Here is a 19077-nt window from a genome sequence, read left to right as displayed (position 1 = left end):
GCAAAAATGTAGCAAACATTAATGGTCAAACATAGAAAACAAATATAGTTCCATATACGGTCCACGTAGCCTCTCTTCTCTCCTCGTTTGCCCGCTCGCTCGCTCGCTGCAGCAGGCAGACGCCTACACGTGACCCCGAGGAAAGAGGTCACTCGCCAGATCGCAGCACTAATTATCCAGCTGGGCATAGAAGACATCGCCCGTCAGCACGTGCTGTAGGCAGGTGGAATAATAAGCCCATTATGTAATCACCCCTGACATTATCATCCCTAACCCCCACCCATTAGCCGTGCTCCCCATTAGTACCGAACCAGTCTTTCATCTGAATATATATGATATTTTTTTTATGTCCCAGCCATTCTCAATACACTAATGGTCGAAGGCCTCCCCATTGCTGTTGGTCATGGGAGAGTTTTTTGACCACACATCAACACGCGTGTCAGTAGTGAGGGTTGGTGAAACAGGGGTGGGAGGGAGGGAGGGCAATTCTGGTTCTGATATCACTTACCAATGGTGTTAGTTGTGGTCTGGAATCGAACTAGGATTATCCACTGCACCAATGTTCCACCACTGAATATAGATATACTGCTCATATCACCAGTATGTGAATGGAATATATGTTGAAGTATTGAATGTTAGTATGTAGTTGCATTATGGCAATACACCAGCATGATGTTTTTTTTTAATTACTGTGATGAAAAAGGATTTGTATGTGCCTCAAATGAGTACCTGGTGCGGTGTGTAAATATCGCAACTAGGGAGACAAAGGCGGTCGGGCGTAGTGTTGTCCACCCAACCCCTCGTGTGCCGTGCCGGCCTTCGCAGGTGTGCTCGCTAATATCAGTTGCCCCAAAAAGTTTGTTAAGGCTACACGAGGTTTTTGTGTCTTTATACAATACTGGATGTATGGGGTTTGCAGTGGGGGTGCAGTGGTTGGTGCACTGTGCAATAAACTCGGCGATCCCGGCTAACATCGGTGCCAAATTATATCTCAACCAGTCCTGAACATCCATACTTTACCAAACCACAATGACCAGCGTGCTGAGGATTGTTGAAAGAAGCCCCATGACTGGCAATGCATGGAGAGGCCTTCATGAAAAGTTTGACTGACAAAAGGGCAGTATATTGTTATAATTCTTACCTTAATGACATTGCATTGACTGTATGCATGGAGGAGTGTTCGCAGGTATTCGAGAGACCGAAAAGTAAGCACAGACCCATACTTATTTGTATTCCAATAAAGTAACACCTTCAATCAGTGCACCGATTCTATTAAGTGATTAGCACGTGAGAGATATGGCTTTGAAATAAGATCAACATTAGGTTACAACTTTGTATTATGATTATCTTGGTCTAAAAACTTTGTGGACTTGCTGCTGTCATACATTATGTATAACATATAGCATGGCGCTGTACATAAACACAAATGTGGTACGTATTATTGGACATTATATATTTCAATAAACGTGGAATGTGTGTAGGTACACGGCCACAGAATAAAAAAAAACTATGCACGCTTCGATTACACACTTTCCATCTTAATTCCGTAAACCCGAGGTTATTAAAATTGTAATCTAATCTCGTGCGGCGTGCAAGCAATTAAAATGCATCCTACAACGTTGCATACAATTCACGCGACGAACCTGTTGGCGAAAATAAATGGAAATTATAAAAAAAAATTCCTTGCACATTCATATCTTTCGTCATCTTCGTATCCAAATCGGGTCGTGTTTGTGAAAATCAGAACTGCAGCGTTCTCCCCCCCTCCCCCGCCCTGAATGTATTACGTTGCAGGAATGTCTGTCCAATTTTGGCATCATTTGAGCTGGAGGTGGACATGAAAGTCCGTGAACCTGCGGGTAATTGAGAGCGGGGCTTTCCTGCTAAACGGGGCATGTGTTTCATTCAGTTCGTGGAAGCTGGTGGTTTTTAGTGGCTGGGAGAGAGGTACGTTGGTCGGGAAGCTGGCCGCTTGCTACAAGCTGTGTGCTTTTAAAAGTTATCATCATCGGCGTCGAAATCAGACCATCGTCAATCCACTGCTCGATAAAGGCCTCCTCCAAATGTCCGCCACTACCTCTCTCACGAACCCACTTAGCACTTTGACTGGTCAGTTATCACAGCAAGAGATATACAGATAGTCCCCGAGTTACGATGGCCCGACTTACGATATTTCGATCTTACGATGGCGATAGCGATACGACAAAATTGTAAAATATTTTAAATTTCGCGCGACAGGCAAACGCAGCAGGGTACAAGGTACGATACTGTACGTTGGGACGCTGCCGGGATGTACGCATCTCCCGCCTTGTGTGGTGCAGATAGGATTGTTTCCTGAAAAAACTTTCTATTAAATTGCAGTTCATATAGGTAGGCTAAGAATTCACCTTGTTTTTTACTTTACATGTTACTGTTCAATACAGTATTGTAATTAATAAATACATACAGTCTATAGTTTATACAGCACGGAACTGTAAATTGCTCTGTTTTGCTAAATTATCACTATTATTTAAAACTCCTAGGTAGGCTAGGCCATCTTCGACTTACGATATTTTCGACTTACGATGGGGTCGTCGTAACGCATCTCCATCGTAATTAGAGGACTACCTGTATAGGCAACTTCGCCAAATATGTAATTTGAACCTTCCACTTTAAGCAAACAACTATGCAACACATGTCAGTAAATTGAATGTCAAGGCAATTTTTTCCATTAAGATTTAAATACATTATATTTGCCTGTGTCTTCAAAGAGAAGGGTATGGTCATTACTACTTGTGATTTTCCGTGGCATTCTCAAGTGAGATTAACGGAGGGCCGATTCAATCGTTCAAAGTGTGTTTGAAATCGATGTACATACTTGACTCACTTTCATTAGGTTATCAATATTTCTAGCTTAAGCTGTGATTTATCAGCTTCGGGCACACTGGTCTGAGCCGAAATTGGATCATTAAGGATTTCTATGCTCAATTTATTGCCAATAATCATGAATCAGCGAGGGTCCCTTAAGCTGCAAGCCTGCGGTAACTAAAGCTAACATTAACACAATGCGACCCATTTCAATCAATATCAGCTGTTGGATAAATGGTTGGCAATTCATCCTCGTGAGTAACGCTAATAGTTTCAGACGGGACAGCGGTAGCAGAAACGTGGGATTAAAGACATGAAGATTAATGGCGTTTGTATGACTGCGGTTACGGGTTAAAGCTGACGTGATCTATCACGGAATTATGGCAGGCTTCTGGGATTGGCGCCATGCGCAAAATGCCCAAACCCCACCGGCCGGATCGTTCCACGTGACGCGAGGCGCACAGAGAATGATTGACAGGACCGATGGGTGAGCGGCCATACCCTTAGCAATGCACTGAAATCAAGACTTTTATTCACATATGAGCTCAGTAAAATGTGTCGATAACTGGCGGGCACATTCGGTGTTATATTTGTTTATGCATGGGCATGTATGGAGTGTTTTTTTGTTGTTGTTGAAAATGTGTAATGTGAAAAGCAAATATGATTATAATTGATTTGATTTCCAATTAAACACACTATTGATAATATTAATGTTATTATATGTAAAATCCCGCACACCCTATTATCACTTACACATTGTCAATTAAAAGTTTCTCTCACGTTTATTTTTGTTACAGAGTTTTTTTTAAACCAATCACTGTTATAAATATTCGTACAGTGCGGTAAATACGCGGCCATATATTTGGGGGGGAGGTGTACATTTGAAATTATTTAAACGCAAAACTTGTATGCCAAAAGGATGTATTGAGACACATTCGCAGTGTGACAATGAAATCGACTCCTTGGCAAGCTCCCGAGTGGAGAACGGTTCAGGATGTTGGTGGAGTGCAGGGTTAAGTGTGCGATTAATCCCTACACTGCATTGTCGCTGTTTGTTTTCTCTCTCTCGGCCCGAAGCTGGAATACTTTTCCTCTCCCAACTGGACTCTCCTTGCTCATAAAGCCAGCGGATTAATATATATAAGGATCACTGCTTAGCATTCTGAACACAGCGCAAGGGCCAGAACGATGTCTTCCATTGACAGGGCAGGCAGCGTGGAATGCCAAACAATCCGAAGAGCCACGTGGCTTCTGGATGCCCCCTTTGCTGCACATGCGGGTCGCCCCTCATCCGCTAACAGATGCGCGTCTCCCTTGACAATAATCGTGCATGCTGCCAGTCCATCTCCTTCAGGGTCGTGAGATGCTGACGAGTTCCAACTGTTGTACTTTAAAAGTGCGGCGGCAACCACTCTGCGGGTGTATTTTCATTCATCATCATAATAATCACAATCAACCGCTAGTTAATTCACTGCTGGATGAACGTATGTCAATGTATGTGTGGTAGTCCTGAGTGGGCAGCGGTGGTGTAGCGGTTAGCGCGCTGCGCTACGAACCTGGCGGCTCGAGTTCGATTCCCGCTCACGGCCAACGCCAGTGACGATTATCTGAACCGGTCCCTGGGCCTCCCCTAGGTCGACTCGGACTAAAATGAGTACCCGGTGCGTGTGTTAACATCGACCACTATAGGCAGACAAAGGCGGCCGGGCGTGGTGTTGGCCACCCACCCCCCTCGTGAGTTGTGCCGGCCTTCATAGGTGCTACTCGCTAACAGCACTTGCCCCAACAGTCTGTCAAGGCTATACGGAGAATCGTTATCTTTGTTGTGGCTGTCTTTGTGGTGGTTGTCCTTAACATCTCCAATTGCTAAGCGACGCATGTTTAAATCATTGCGTTGTGTTTTTTCACACAATAAAAAAACCCTTTTTTATTGTCCACAATAGCTTGGACATCGACCACAACCACACCGACGACTAAAACATGGGTTTCTTGAGAAAATAGATATGCGCAGTGAACAAAATAAAGCAACGGAAATCAAGAGTTCCCCCACACAGTTCACAGACTTTAAAAGTTATCCCGAAGCGTGCAACAAATAAAAGAACACTTCGGATTACTACAGCGCGCCCTTAACGAACAAATGTTGAAATCCTCATTATCCACTGTTGACCTAACACACCAACACCATCACTCTTCGCAGGACCACGAGAGGTCTAATGAGACTAGCCACCTGCCGTTGTCCGAGGCCAAATGGTCTCCTACCCTTTGGTTGACCTAAAATAACTTCCGGAACACTTCATGCTCATTTAGGGCATTCAGACGGGTGGGTCCAAAGGCACGCCGCAGATCCACACGATATCGCCGATTACAACGGATATGGGGAAATGGGCCAGTGTAGCTCCGACTGGGGCATGTCAAGAAACTGACGTTTCTCCTATTATACGGATGAAAAGCCAGTCTGCTGGCCAGGCTGTTTGCAAGACCCCCCCTCCATCCAGTCTGCGGCCCCACTCCCTACATTAGCATTATCACACCCCCATTGCCAGCCCTGTCCCTTAGCAACAGACCATCGATATACCCCGCCACGCATCTTTGAACAGCTCGGGCGTGTTACCAGTTAACAGTCAAGGCAGCGGGCACCGGATGATGATGCTTAGTGAAGCGAAAACTGAAAGAATTTGCTTTTTTTTGTGTGTGTCTCGATAGGGCCCCCTCTCCTCCCAACCGGTTTTGCGAGGTGTCTATCCGTAGCAAAGTCACTCCGTGCCATTGCAACACACTGCTCACTCGCACAAACAAAGATCGTCACCCGCGTAGGCATTAAGAGGTTGCTGGGGCAAGGTGCTGTTAGCGAGCACATTGCAAGTCTTGCACGGCGCACTCGAGCGGGGGGACGGGAAACAAAATCAGCATATTTATTTCTATTGGAGGAATCCGAAGAGCTATAAAGCTCTTTTTCACAGATGTCCAGTTACAACAACAAACTGTGCGAAAACACGACAGCAGTGCAAAGTCACAAGAAAGGTAAACAAATCACCCAAACACATACAAATAAAAACAACTAAACCATCCCCAACCTACCAGCGCTGATTATTTTACACACCAGGTACTACTCATTTAATGCCGAGTTGACCTTGCGGGGGATGTTGGCTGAGAAAACAAGACGTCCTCTCGTCCCTGTACATAACGTGTGGAACAGCAAACCCACCCCCCACACACTCACCCAGCGAGGCCATCACGCAGCGCTGTCGTTTAGCCCCCCACCCCACCCCTCTCCAAGTCTGCACACAAACCAAACACTGCAGTATCTGTAAAAGCACAGCTGTCCCCTCCTCGTGCCTCCTCTCTCTCTCTGTGTCCTCAACAGCTGCCCTCGCTGCTGCCGATGTTTCGTCTGGCAATCGCAGAGGCGGTAGGAGCCAATCGTTGTGCAAACATTACGGAGCGAGGGTGCCACGTGCTTTTACGTTCGTCCCTTTAAATAACATCGTTGGTGAATGGCTTAGTTATTTCCATCCAATTACACACAAGTTCCACACCCGCGTACACCGAACCATTCAGTCCACTCGGTTTTCCCCAGAGCTCTGCTTTTGTTAAGTTTTTTTTATATTCCCATCCCCTTCTTTGTGTGCTTAAAATTAGCATGAGCAATGCCCATCGACGCTGAAAATGGGTTCGATGCTAGTGGTTCATTGTATGTGTTAGGAAAATTGTTACAGCGATGCTGGCTGCATTGGCAGTGGCTTCACAAGCACAAAGTAAATACGAACTGAAACAAATTAGTTACGTTGGGCAATGGGCCCCCTTCTGCCTCTCGTATATATGTTTTCCCTATTTCAGGCAGTCTTATTATTGATGAAGATGTTGAGTTTTTGGTTGATTGGGGTACTCGACGTCTTTTGGGCGACGATGATGTGTAGACATTGTGTGTATTGCATCCACTTGTTTCCCGATACAAACTTGTGATATTAAAAAAATAACTGTTGCCATCGGCGATAATAATTTCGTCATGGAATTTAGCGATGAAAATAATTGTCACCGAGGCGCCTTTCAATTTTAGTCAACCGTGACTATGAGTGCATGAAAATCATCAGCATGCCAATGACTACGAAACAAAATCTGACCGACTATGACGAAAGTAAATAAATGAGTCTGCATGAACACACAGACTAAGATAGTTTGGTGACGTTATTTAGAGTCAGCAGTGCATCGAGGAAGATCAAAAACACCAATTAGCTAGACAGTAAACATATATACATTTTTTTTACCAAGTTCCGATTATCACGGTTGGTTATGTACGGTGCGAAATAAGTTCAACATACGTTGGCTAATATATGGGGAGGGGGGATTGCAAGTCCCTCACACCAACAATTGAATAACTATGAGCCGACTACATTTTGAACTGCTTCAGTCGATTAGACTAAGAGAATAGCTAAATGAAATCCACAGGCTAAGACTTAACTAACATTCCATGGGTTGTCCTCGACAAGACTATGGCTGTGATAGAAAATGATGACTAAATTTACATTGGTGTCCATCAAACTTTTGGAATCGCTGAAAGGTGTGCGCAGAGAGTACCCATGCTGATCTGTATTTGTTTCTTATCTTGAATTCAGTTTCAATTGCTGGCGCATATCCATCCTTGATAAACGAGCTCTACAAAACAAGTATTGAGTAAAACAAAAAAAATATGAATCGAATGGGATAAAGCGATTGCACAATGGTCCGCTCACCGCACTATGCAGAGAGTGACCTGAGTTTGATTCCTGGCAATGGCTGGGAAATGAAATAGACTTTGATGTTCTGACCAGCATGGTGAAGTATGGTTAAATGAACCCCATGGCCAACACGGTGTTGGAATATGTTCATTAAGCAGTCTATTGACAAAGGGATGATAATTATTTCAACTAAGCTTGTCAAAAGCACGATTAAGGCATTTTCAAACATCTCATTGATTATTGCAAAACAAAACATTGTGAATAACAGCTTTAGTTCATAAGGACTAAAAATAATTCACGATGAAAATTTGTACTTGCATTTTCAAACATTGTCACGTGGCTATTTACCTGCTTCCTCTGCTGATGGAAATTACATTAATCCAATATGAAGTGTTAAGAATTATACATAAAGCTACATTCACAAAAAAGTAAGAAGAGAGAAGCCATCCAGCCAGTCAAACCAGGCCAGTAAAAATTGTGACAATTCTTAATTTTTTTTTAAACAATGCCACATTAGGGGCCTTGCAATTCCAGTCCTAGCAGGTATAGACAAATAATGGATATTCATGGATTTTCTAATGCTTTCCAAGATTCGTTGTGCTCAGAATAATTAGACAACATATGCAGGTTATGTCCGCACCTCTGATTAACACGGTCGGTTATGTACGGCGCGAAAGAAATTCAACATACATTGGCATAAAAAACTAAGTTTGGCTTGGGCAGGAGACTTCTTCGATGAGCAGGGATGATGGCCGATGGTCGGAAGAATAATAAAACGGCATCCAAGGAATGGAACACATTCGAGAGGGCATCCACCGAGGAGATGGAGCGATGCGATGAGTTTGCGTGCAGGTACTGGGTGGATTATTACTTCGCACGATCGTAAGAGGTGGCGGTGCTTTGTATTGTCTGCTGTTGTTAGTTGCTGACCCGCCCAGTCTGTGACAGAGAGCTTCACAGATCATCGGATTCCTCCTGCAGTCTAAATAACGATTCTGATTGAGAAGCATTCATCTAGCAGCGGATTGAAATTGACTGACGGTGGCAGTACAGTACTGTAATGTTGCGCAATAGTGTGTAAAGTGCTATACCGTATATAATATAGATTACAATGATTCAGATGGCATACCCGTTCAAACAAATATACAGGCACAAATTAAGCAAAATGGGTAAGGAGAAGGGGGTCAGGCTAGCATGACAGTGACACATTAGACCAGGGCTGGGGAACCTTTTTTTCTGCCAAGGGCCATTTGGATATTTGTAATATCATTCGCGGGCCATACAAAATTATCAACTTAAAAATTAGCCTGTTATATTTGGTCAAACATTTAATTAACTCACCCCTAATGTGATGGCTGGAACCGCTTCTCTTTGGTGAGGCGTGTGGTGTTAGCTGGTATTGATGATGTTGCTGCTACTCGCAACTGCTTTTCCAGGATTGCTCCTCGATTTATTGAATTTCGAGTCCCGCCTGCGGTTGCCTTGGCAGGGCCAGAGACCAAATGATTCCGCGGGCCTTATACGGCCCGCGGGCCGGACGTTCCCCACCCCTGCATTAGAAAAACAAGAATGAATATTATAAATGTGAAATCAGATGAGACAAACGCAAGCATTTAATGCTGACAATGCACTTCCACTAAATAAAAAAGTATCATGCCGATAGGCTTTAACCCATGTCCTCAAAATTAAAGCCCTAACGTTAACAAAAACTTTATAATCAACACCGAAAACAACCAAGTTAGTTGTAGAATGATTAAACTTAACGTTTAATTACTTTTTGTTTGTTAATTTTCCTTCATACGTAAATATTTTTTTTTATCGATGAGGAGAAGTGAGCCCCATGAGATACTGTAATCAAGTTTTTTTTGTAAAGAATACCTGATAAAATATTTTCTTAAATATGTGACAAATGCATATAGATGTACATCCCTGTTTCATCATTAAACTGCTGGATGAGGGCCTCCCCACCATGCCTTGCAGGCCCTTATTGTTATTTGACCATACTTCACCACCCTGGTCAGTCTGTGTTGAAGGATCGGGGAGGGGGGTGGGGAAGAGTAGAACAAGAATGTATATTGTAGTAGGTTTTTACCCTTTAAACTGGTACAAAACTGACAGCTTTCCTTAGAGCCTAGTCTCCATTGGTGTTGGACCAGATGACACCAAAAGGCGTACAACTCAAAAACAGCGCACTATCAGAGTATTGAGAGCTCGGGGTAAGCATTTACACTATGAGACCTCCTTTACCAGTGGCAAAGTATAGTAGTAGCTGTCTCGGGTGTGGACCAATCAACTTCAAGGACAGTGCATATCATTACCATTATCAGAGTTGTTTCTTTTTGTTTGCATTTTGACTGCTTGTGTTGTGGTTATTGCAAACATGATGCCTTGTATAAAGGTGTCAGTTTTGTACCAGTTTAAAGGGTAAAACCCAACTACTATATTTTGCACACTGGTAAAGGAGGTCTCATAGTTTAAAGAATGTATACATGTTTTCTTTCTGCATTGCCCTCTGCTGCCTGTGACACCTACAGCGTGTCTTTCGAGCATGGTGGTCGCTCATGAAAGCACGATCCAGGCTCACCGCTGCTTAGCTTCCAATGTCTGAAGAAGCCAGGCTCATTACAGGTTATTTTATATACAAGTGGCAAATTTGTACTGTACTGCTTCCAAATCTGCTGCTGGATAAAGACCACGTTGCTCTTCCTGAATGTGTGTCCGCTTTCCATGGAGACAATGGGATAACAAAAGCCACGATTTACCATGGGTTATCTACGAGCAAATATGCAAATTATTCTTTGGTTCTTTCGGTTAAGTCACGTCTAAAGATAAAATAATAAATTAAATAATAGCATATTACACATTCAATTGCTCTCTCTTTTTTACAGGATTACAACAGCAACGATTGATCTGATTAAGCCCATTGATCAAAAATGATCGACGCCTCTTTTGTGGCTGATGACTGGGGCCTCTTTAATAATGTTAGCCGCCCCAACATCATGATCCCCTGAAAGCACGCATCAACTTCCCGTCCAGCGGCACACGTGGGGAGAGAGGTTGAGATTGTCATCTCAAACAACCATTTACGGTGTTATACGATGAAATTAGTAGAGTGATCGAAAAAAATCACGAGGATAATCAATCGACCACTGAAATCATCGGGCAGGTCAGCTCTGTGCACGATTAAGTTATTTACAAGTACAGTGAAAATATTTTTTTTATAATAGTAATAACAGCTGTTAGTCTTTAACCAACAACAAAAAACTCCGCTCAATTAATTCAGTACTGTGCATTAATTAAACAGCGATTCCAGTCAATACAATAACGTAGATCTAATTAAACATTAAATTACACGGTTCAGCTGCCGTCCGTTTTTTGGTACATTATCGGGCCCCAATATAATTAGTTAATTCGTGGTCAAAACAAAATTAGTAATTCACTCATCGCTAGGCTATTTTTAAAGGCTATCTTCTGACAGCCTCTATTAATTTGCATGTGTGGTACAGCGTGCAGGACTTTGGAAATGTCCATTGTATAGACCAGGGGTCGGCAACCTACGGCTCCGGAGCCGCATGCGGCTCTTTACGGGCTGCTTCTTGACGATATGTACGTATGTACATAGATGCATTGCGGCTCTTGAAATACTGAATTTTGTACCGAATTGGAAAGAAATGGCTCTTCTTGTTATTTTGGTTGCCGACCCCTGGTATAGACCATACTTTATTTAATTTTAGGCCCTGTGCAAAATTCACCACCTCCACCGCCCCCAATTATGATTCTATCAACTTTCACGACTCGGGGTTGTGATTCCATTCAAGAAATCGATGCATTTGTTCGCGCTGTTGGCAATTTGGCACCTAAATTTCGATTGAAAGCTTTCGTGACTGCAGGGATTCATCTTCTTGGTTCTTTCGGTAAAGCCGCGTAGAAGGGAGATAATAAAATAATAAAACATAATACAATAATATAATTAATTAGATCTAAAATAATACCATTGTATTATTTTATTATGTTTAATTTGTATTATTTTATTATCTCCCTTCTACGTGACTTTACCGAAAGAACCAAGAAGATGAATTTGACACCTCTAAAGTGTCCACAGAGATCACACGAACGAATTATATTAGAGCTACGCTATCCGATTGGTGAAGTAATCAATTACTGTACCGATTATCTGTGTGATTTCACAATGCATCAGGTAACTCAAAAATAGCGGGGGGGAGGTGGGGAGAAGTCTCATCTCCATTCCCACGTGTGCCGTTGGAGTGTTGGACGGGAGATGATGGGCACATCTTGGTGATGTCAACGGGAATCATCAGCGGCGTCGTCACGCTGTGAATGAGTTGTAGAGAGTTTCCTGCCTTTGAGAGGTAGGCGCCCGAGTGATCGACCACACAAATAGACCATTACATTTTCAAACGATTAACCGACTTATTCTGTCCGACTCACCGTCCGAGTTTCATAAGAATGCATGTTTTTGTTTACTGTGGGGAGTCATACTCTCGGCAACGAGTTCGGGTGGGTGGAATTGTCCCACACCCCAAAACATTTTGAGTAGACAAGCCATATACTCTAGATTTGAAGCTTTCGTGACTGCAAGAATTCATACTCTTTGGTTTTTTAGGTAAAGTCACGTAGGTAAAAAATCTAATAAATTAAATGAAAACAACTGTGTTGCGCCCGAAACGTCGTGATTTAATTGAGTTGTTTTCATTTATTTGATTTTTTACCTACGTGACTTTACAGAAAAAAACAAAGAGTATGAAGCCATATACTCGTCAAGAAGCTTAAACCATCATCACGCAAACTCCGGTCATCCTCACAGCAGCGACTTTTGGCTAACCATCGAACAAAGACGGTCACTGCATCGCGCGCTTTCAGGTGCGCTTCTGCGGCCGTCTGGAACGCTCTTCCTTCCGATGTTAGGAAGCCGCTTTTAAATTAAGATTGAAAATTAATTTCTTTGGAACTGCTATTTGTGTTTAGTTTGTTGTCCTTCTACCGCACTTCCGATTAGCACAGTTGGCTACGTACGGTGCGAAAGAAGTTCAACATACATTCCATTCCATCCTCACTTGGCTGTCATTGTCCCGCTGGGCTCCTAAACAGGACTATAGCTACGAATAATAATCCATTTCCCTTACCCAGGAAAACCTCAGTGAGTCTCAATAATATATGTTTTCAGGTGGGTCCTGCATTGGAATGTTTGGCCAATTCCATTAATGAGCATTTGGCTTAATGTGTGAGCAGGAAACGATACGGAGAGAAAGCCCACATAGATGAGAGAATGAACTCTTATTTCAACACTGACAGATTCAAGAATGCACTGATTGACTGCCATTGCCCCGACCACCTCCCAAATTGTTCGAAAACACAAATGCGGTGCCCTTAACAAATCAACGTCCTCCGTACCGATGAAATACTCATGCACCGTACAAACTTATTCAACTTTGCGTTTGTATGTTGTACAAAAAAATCTAGTGCACCACTCGTAACATACCATACCTGTCAACCCAAACGGTTTCTTGTACAGGGAAAATTGAGTTTTTATGTCCATACGGCGAACAGCCGTTTCAATACGGGCAACAAATAAATGTGTCTATTTGTTTGTGTTTCTCCCTTGTTGATGGGACTTTGTAGGATGAACGTTGAGATGTATAAGGGCACGGGGTGACCAAAAAGGTCTGAATTGGTCTATAATAAGTTAGGGCACTGATAAGGGGTTCACATATATGTACATACGTGCACACACTAATTTGTTTGTGACACGCTGCGTACGTGTATGTGTCATGTGTTCCCCCCCCAAAAAAAAAATTCCCAACACGAACCGATTTTTTTTTCTTACCAAAACAACGAGAAGCTTAATTTCCACCATGTGTGTGTGGTGTGTGTTGGATGGGGGATGGGGGCGGGCCCTGGGCTTGGCTCACGCCCTCACCAACGGCGCGGGTTTCTAGGCGGCCCGGGGAGCCGCCCATTCAAGGCGGATGGATCCGTGGTGCTTCCCTCCATCCCCCCCACCCTTACCGATGGTGGTGGGTGGGGGGGTGTAGAGGGGGTGGGGGGGTGTAGAGGGGGTGGGGGGTGTAGAGGGGGTGGGGGGGAGGTGTAGAGGTGGTGGGGGGGAGGTGTAGAGGTGGTGGGGGGGGGGTGTAGAGGGGGTGGGTGTAGAGGGGGTGGGGGGGGTGTAGAGGGGGTGGGGGGGTGTAGAGGGGGTGGGGGGGGGTGTAGAGGGGGTGGGGGGGTGTAGAGGGGGTGGGGGGGTGTAGAGGGGGTGGGGGGGGTGTAGAGGGGGTGGGGGGGTGTAGAGGGGGTGGGGGGGTGTAGAGGGGGTGGGGGGGGGGGTGTAGAGGGGGTGGGGGGGGTGTAGAGGGGGTGGGGGGGGGTGTAGGGAGGTGGGGGGGGTGTAGGGGGGGTGGGGGGGTGTAGAGGGGGTGGGGGGGGTGCAGAGGGAGTGGGGGGGGTGTAGAGGGGGTGGGGGGGTGTAGAGGGGGTGTAGAGGGGGTGGGGGGGGGGTGTAGAGGGGGTGGGGGGGGGTGTAGAGGGGGTGGGTGTAGAGGGGGTGGGGGGGTGTAGAGGGGGTGGGGGGGTGTAGAGGGGGTGGTGGGGGGGTGTAGAGGGGGTGTGAGGGGTGTAGAGGGGGTGGGGGGGGTGTAGAGGGGGTGTAGAGGGGGTGGGGGGGTGTAGAGGGGGTGGGGTGTAGAGGGGATGGGGGGGGGTGTAGAGGGGGTGGGGGGTGTAGAGGGGGTGGGGGGGGTGTAGAGGGGGTGGGGGGGTGTAGAGGTGGGGGGTGTAGAGGGGGGGGGTGTAAAGGGGGGGTGTAGAGGAGAGGTAGAGAGAGGGGGGGAGTAGAGAGAGAGGGGGGTGCAGGGTGGGCTAGGCGGTGGGGCGCCTGGAAACGGCTGCCACAGGGATCGGACTTCAGACCTCAGCTTTGGGGCGAGGGAAGAGAAGAGGAGAGAGGAGTCGGGAGGAGCGAACGTAGAGAGACGCACGAACGCGGGGACGGGCGATGCCCGCGCTGCTGCTGCTGCTGCCGCCACTAACTGCGGAGAGGGAGAAAGGAGTTTTTCGAGGCTTCGTCGCAACCCGAGGCGCGCAACGACACGAGGCGAGAAACTCGCAGCCGAGTTGACGAGTCGGCGGATGAAGATTAACGATGCAAGGCGGTGGCAGCCGCTGACTTTTAACCAGCGCGCTCGTTGCGTGCAATAAGCCGACACGCAAAATCCCGAGTCGAGTTTGTTGTTTGTTTGTGTGTGCTTGGGTCGTCTTGCGGCCAGCCACAAACGTGCGGACTTTTGTTTGATTTAAAACAACAAAAACAGCAGCGCAAGTTGTTTTATAGTAACTTGGTCACGTTACTGGGGGGGGGGGGGGGTTGTTGTTTTGGGGGTTGGCGGGTGTGGGGGTTGGGGGGGGTAAGGGACCCCTGAAGACAAGGAGTTGATCCAGCGAGGTATTGGGGATCCGTGCACGGGAGCGCTGTGACAACACCGCGGGGCGTGCGGGATGATCGCGATGGTGAGGATGGTGCGCCGAAGAGAGGCAGCCTACCACCACCACCATCATCATCATAGCTGGGCGTCGGTGCTGTCGCTGGCTCTGCTGCTGCTGCTTCTCACCTCCACGAGTTCCTGGGCCCAACAGCACGTTGGAGGTGGAGACACCGGCGGTGGAGGAGGTGGTCGGGCCATCTCTGTTCCCGAACACGGCTTCTGCCAGCCCATCTCCATCCCGCTGTGCACGGACATCCCGTACAACCAGACCATCATGCCCAACCTCCTGGGTCACACCAACCAGGAGGACGCGGGGCTGGAGGTGCACCAGTTCTACCCGCTCGTCAAGGTGCAGTGCTCGCCCGACCTCAAGTTCTTCCTCTGCTCCATGTACGCGCCCGTGTGCACCGTGCTCGAGAAGGCCATCCCGCCGTGCCGCTCGCTCTGCGACAGGGCCCGCCAGGGCTGCGAGGCGCTCATGAACAAGTTCGGCTTCCAGTGGCCCGAACGACTCCGCTGCGAGAACTTCCCCGTGCAGGGCTCGGACGAAATCTGCGTCGGGCAGAACCACACGGACAAAGCCGGCCCCACGGCGCTTCCACCCACGCCCCCGCCGGGTGGTGGCGGCGGCGGCGGCGGTGGCATCGGAGGAATTGGCGGTGGGGCCGGAGATTTCGTGACCATCCACACGCGAAGGCCCCCCGGCCGAACGCACCCGTTCATGTGCCCGAGGGTGCTGAAGGTACCTCCTTATCTGAACGCTCAGCTCTTCAGGGAGAGGAATTGCGCGGCGCCCTGCGAGCCCAAGAAGCCCAACGGGCTGATGTACTTCAGCGAGGAGGAGCTGCGTTTCTCACGCCTCTGGGTGGGCATCTGGTCGGTGCTCTGCTGCGCATCCACCCTCTTCACCGTGACCACGTACCTGGTGGACATGCAGCGGTTCCGCTACCCGGAGAGGCCCATCATCTTCCTCTCGGGCTGCTACTTCATGGTGGCCGTGGCGTACGTGGCAGGCTTCCTGCTCGACGACAAGGTGGTGTGCAACGAGCAGTTCTCCGAGGACATCTACAGGACCGTGACGCAGGGCACCAAGAAGGAGGGCTGCACCATCCTCTTCATGCTCATCTACTTCTTCAGCATGGCCAGCTCCATCTGGTGGGTCGTGCTGGCGCTCACGTGGTTCCTCGCCGCGGGCATGAAGTGGGGCCACGAGGCGATCGAGGCCAACTCGCAGTACTTCCACCTGGCGGCGTGGGCCATCCCCGCGGTGAAGACCATCACGATCCTCGCCATGGGCTTGGTGGACGGCGACCTGCTCAGCGGCGTCTGCTTCGTGGGCATCAGCAGCGTGGCGGCGCTGCGCGGATTCGTCCTCGCGCCGCTCTTCGCCTACCTCTTCCTGGGCACCTCGTTCCTGCTGGCCGGGTTCGTGTCGCTCTTCCGAATCCGCACCATCATGAAGCACGACGGCACCAAGACGGAGAAGCTGGAGAAGTTGATGGTGAGGATCGGCATCTTCAGCGTGCTGTACACGGTGCCCGCCACCATCGTGATCGCGTGCTACTTCTACGAGCAGGCGTTCCGCGAGCAGTGGGAGAAGACGTGGGTGTCCCAGTCGTGCAAGGGCTTTGCCATCCCGTGCCCGGTGAACCATTACCCACACATGGCGCCAGATTTCACCGTCTTCATGATCAAGTATCTCATGACGCTAATTGTGGGCATCACGTCTGGCTTCTGGATCTGGTCGGGTAAAACCTTGCATTCCTGGAGGAAGTTTTATACCAGACTTGCAAATGGAAACAAAGGTGAAACCACGGTCTGAACTGAAGCAAGATGGAAGGGGGGGTGGGAAAACCCCCTTCTTCAAATGTTGGAGTTTGGTCGCAACTGTATATTCTATACAGCAAATAGACACACATAGTATGCATATAAGTAAATATACATATGTATGTATTTTAGTCTGGCTTTTAAAAGGCAATTTTTATTCAAGCAGATCCTTGTACAGACCTGTAAACTGATTATATTTGTATTTAAATGACCAATAGTCAATAGTTGTTTTGTACAATTTTGTTTTCCCTCATGTGAATATCCTTATATAACACTGCAGTATATTATATTGCATTTTTTTGTACAAATTATTAGTTGGAACATTAAAATGCTGTATACTTTTAACAACTTCCAACATTGTTTTTGCGCTCCTCATACAGATCTCGCCAGGAGAGAATTTTTTTTAAAAACCCGTCAGCCTTGCCTGTGTGTAACAAACGTGACGGGGTCATTAAGCCTACTTTTAAATGTCAAACAGTGGTCAACGGATCAGACAAAACACAAACGTAAATGATTGGAAAAACATTGAGTGCTGACTTAACCTGAAGTAGCTTTTGACATCGCTCTGTGGAGGATAGAATGCACGTTGGCAATTTTCTTTTTCAAGCCAATAATCCTGCAGCCTTATGTTCACCGGCAAACTTTAAGGTATATATATTTTTAAACAATTGTAGATTCGCAAGCCTCACTCACTACTCATTTCGACTGCAATTGCCGCATTACAAATTTACTTGACTTGCACATTATTCACACAATTACAATTCGTTTTAAACAACGGACGAGTGTGAGCGGTACGTATAGGTGACGCAGAGGCATTCATCAGTTCCGGTACAAAACTGTACACATATCTTTGTTTCACTACAAATTATTTTTGCGGGTCAAATTATGAACCGAAAAACAAAAAGAAAACATCCAGAAGCTGTGATGTTATCGTTTTGTTTTCTGCGGGAGAAGGCATTTAAAAACTGTGACCCAAACTTTTTTTACAAAAAGAACACTTTAAAAATAAGAAATTTTTCAAACGTACAATTTCCTTTCAGAACGCTGCATGCGCACACAAACTTCTGGGTCACATGTATGCAGATCGTAATTGTTGTTTTCATGAGCGCTGCTTATAAAGTCTTACGGGGTTAAGCACGCCCTCTACGGTTGCCAATGAGTTAACTTGCTCTTAAGTCTGGCGCCAATGCAATTCATTGCATTGTGGTGATATTTAAATGACTGCCATTGACAACTTGTAACGCCCATGCGTGTACTTATATCCGATCACGCTTGCCGATGGCACCGAAACAACAACAACAACAAAAACAAAACCCGAACGTAAAGAGTAGACCGCCCACTTTAGATTTTTTTACGTGACCTGACCATTATTTCACCTCCGGTGCAAATGTGACCCCAACAGCTTTGTTTCGTGCACACACACAGCATAGCGAAGACACGCAACCACGCACAATAACAACGCAACAATGAAAGCGGTCCTCGATGTTGACGCAACAGCCGCATAACACAGTTTTTTTTATTTAAACCCTCATCGCCTTCCATGTCTTCATTTTTTTATGTGCATATTTAAGAGGCAAATGTTAATAAATGTTTCATAGCGCGTTGTTCATCCGTATGCATTTGATCTGGGTGGCAATTAGTTTGGGGAGCAGACAAGGCTGAGTTGCTTGCAACCCAGTCGTGTTCTCTGGGGACTCAAAGGCTTTTCTGCAGCTGTCTTTCATCACGTAGACACATGTCATGCCTGGCTTCTCACGTTGCACCGGAGGCCATGGACTGGAGGTTTTAAAGAGAAATAAAATCCCTTCCTCTCAGGAAATGGTGCACCAAAGAAGGGGGGGGGGGACAGTCCTACTTACCTCCTCCCCCCGTCGCATCTCTCAAATGCAAACCCGCCGCTCACGCACACAATTCTCGTATAATGCCGTTCTTAAATTTTCAGCGCTTACATTTTTTTTGTTGATACGCTGAGCCACCCCAAGCCGTCTGCGTTTTTCGTTATCGCGTCAATTTAAACACCAAGAATGCGCCCAGGTACTGCTTGCATACAGCAACGGTGCAGTGTCTGCAAAAAAAGACGGTTTACATCACGTTCATAAATGTCAATGCACATGTATTTATTTACATACAGTACAATTATTTTTGTATGAGCAATAGCTTACTCCAAAAAAAATGGGACGAAAACACTG

The 19077-nt window shown here is 46.5% G+C and overlaps 1 protein-coding gene across 1 annotated transcript; it reads left to right on the top strand.

Annotated features, from left to right (window-relative positions):
• The first annotated feature begins 14968 nt into the window (after nt 1–14968).
• Nucleotides 14969–18488, top strand: LOC144938206 (frizzled-2-like). Its single transcript, XM_078866012.1, has one exon. The coding sequence runs from the start codon at nt 15075–15077 to the stop codon at nt 16881–16883; it is 1809 nt and encodes a 602-aa protein (XP_078722138.1). The 5' UTR covers nt 14969–15074; the 3' UTR covers nt 16884–18488.
• Nucleotides 18489–19077: the final 589 nt, after the last annotated feature.

This window comes from Lampetra fluviatilis, chromosome 21 (genome assembly GCF_964198595.1).
Source record: "Lampetra fluviatilis chromosome 21, kcLamFluv1.1, whole genome shotgun sequence".
NCBI classification, from domain to species: Eukaryota; Metazoa; Chordata; class Hyperoartia; order Petromyzontiformes; family Petromyzontidae; genus Lampetra; species Lampetra fluviatilis.
This window is presented reverse-complemented; position numbering and strand designations above follow the sequence as displayed.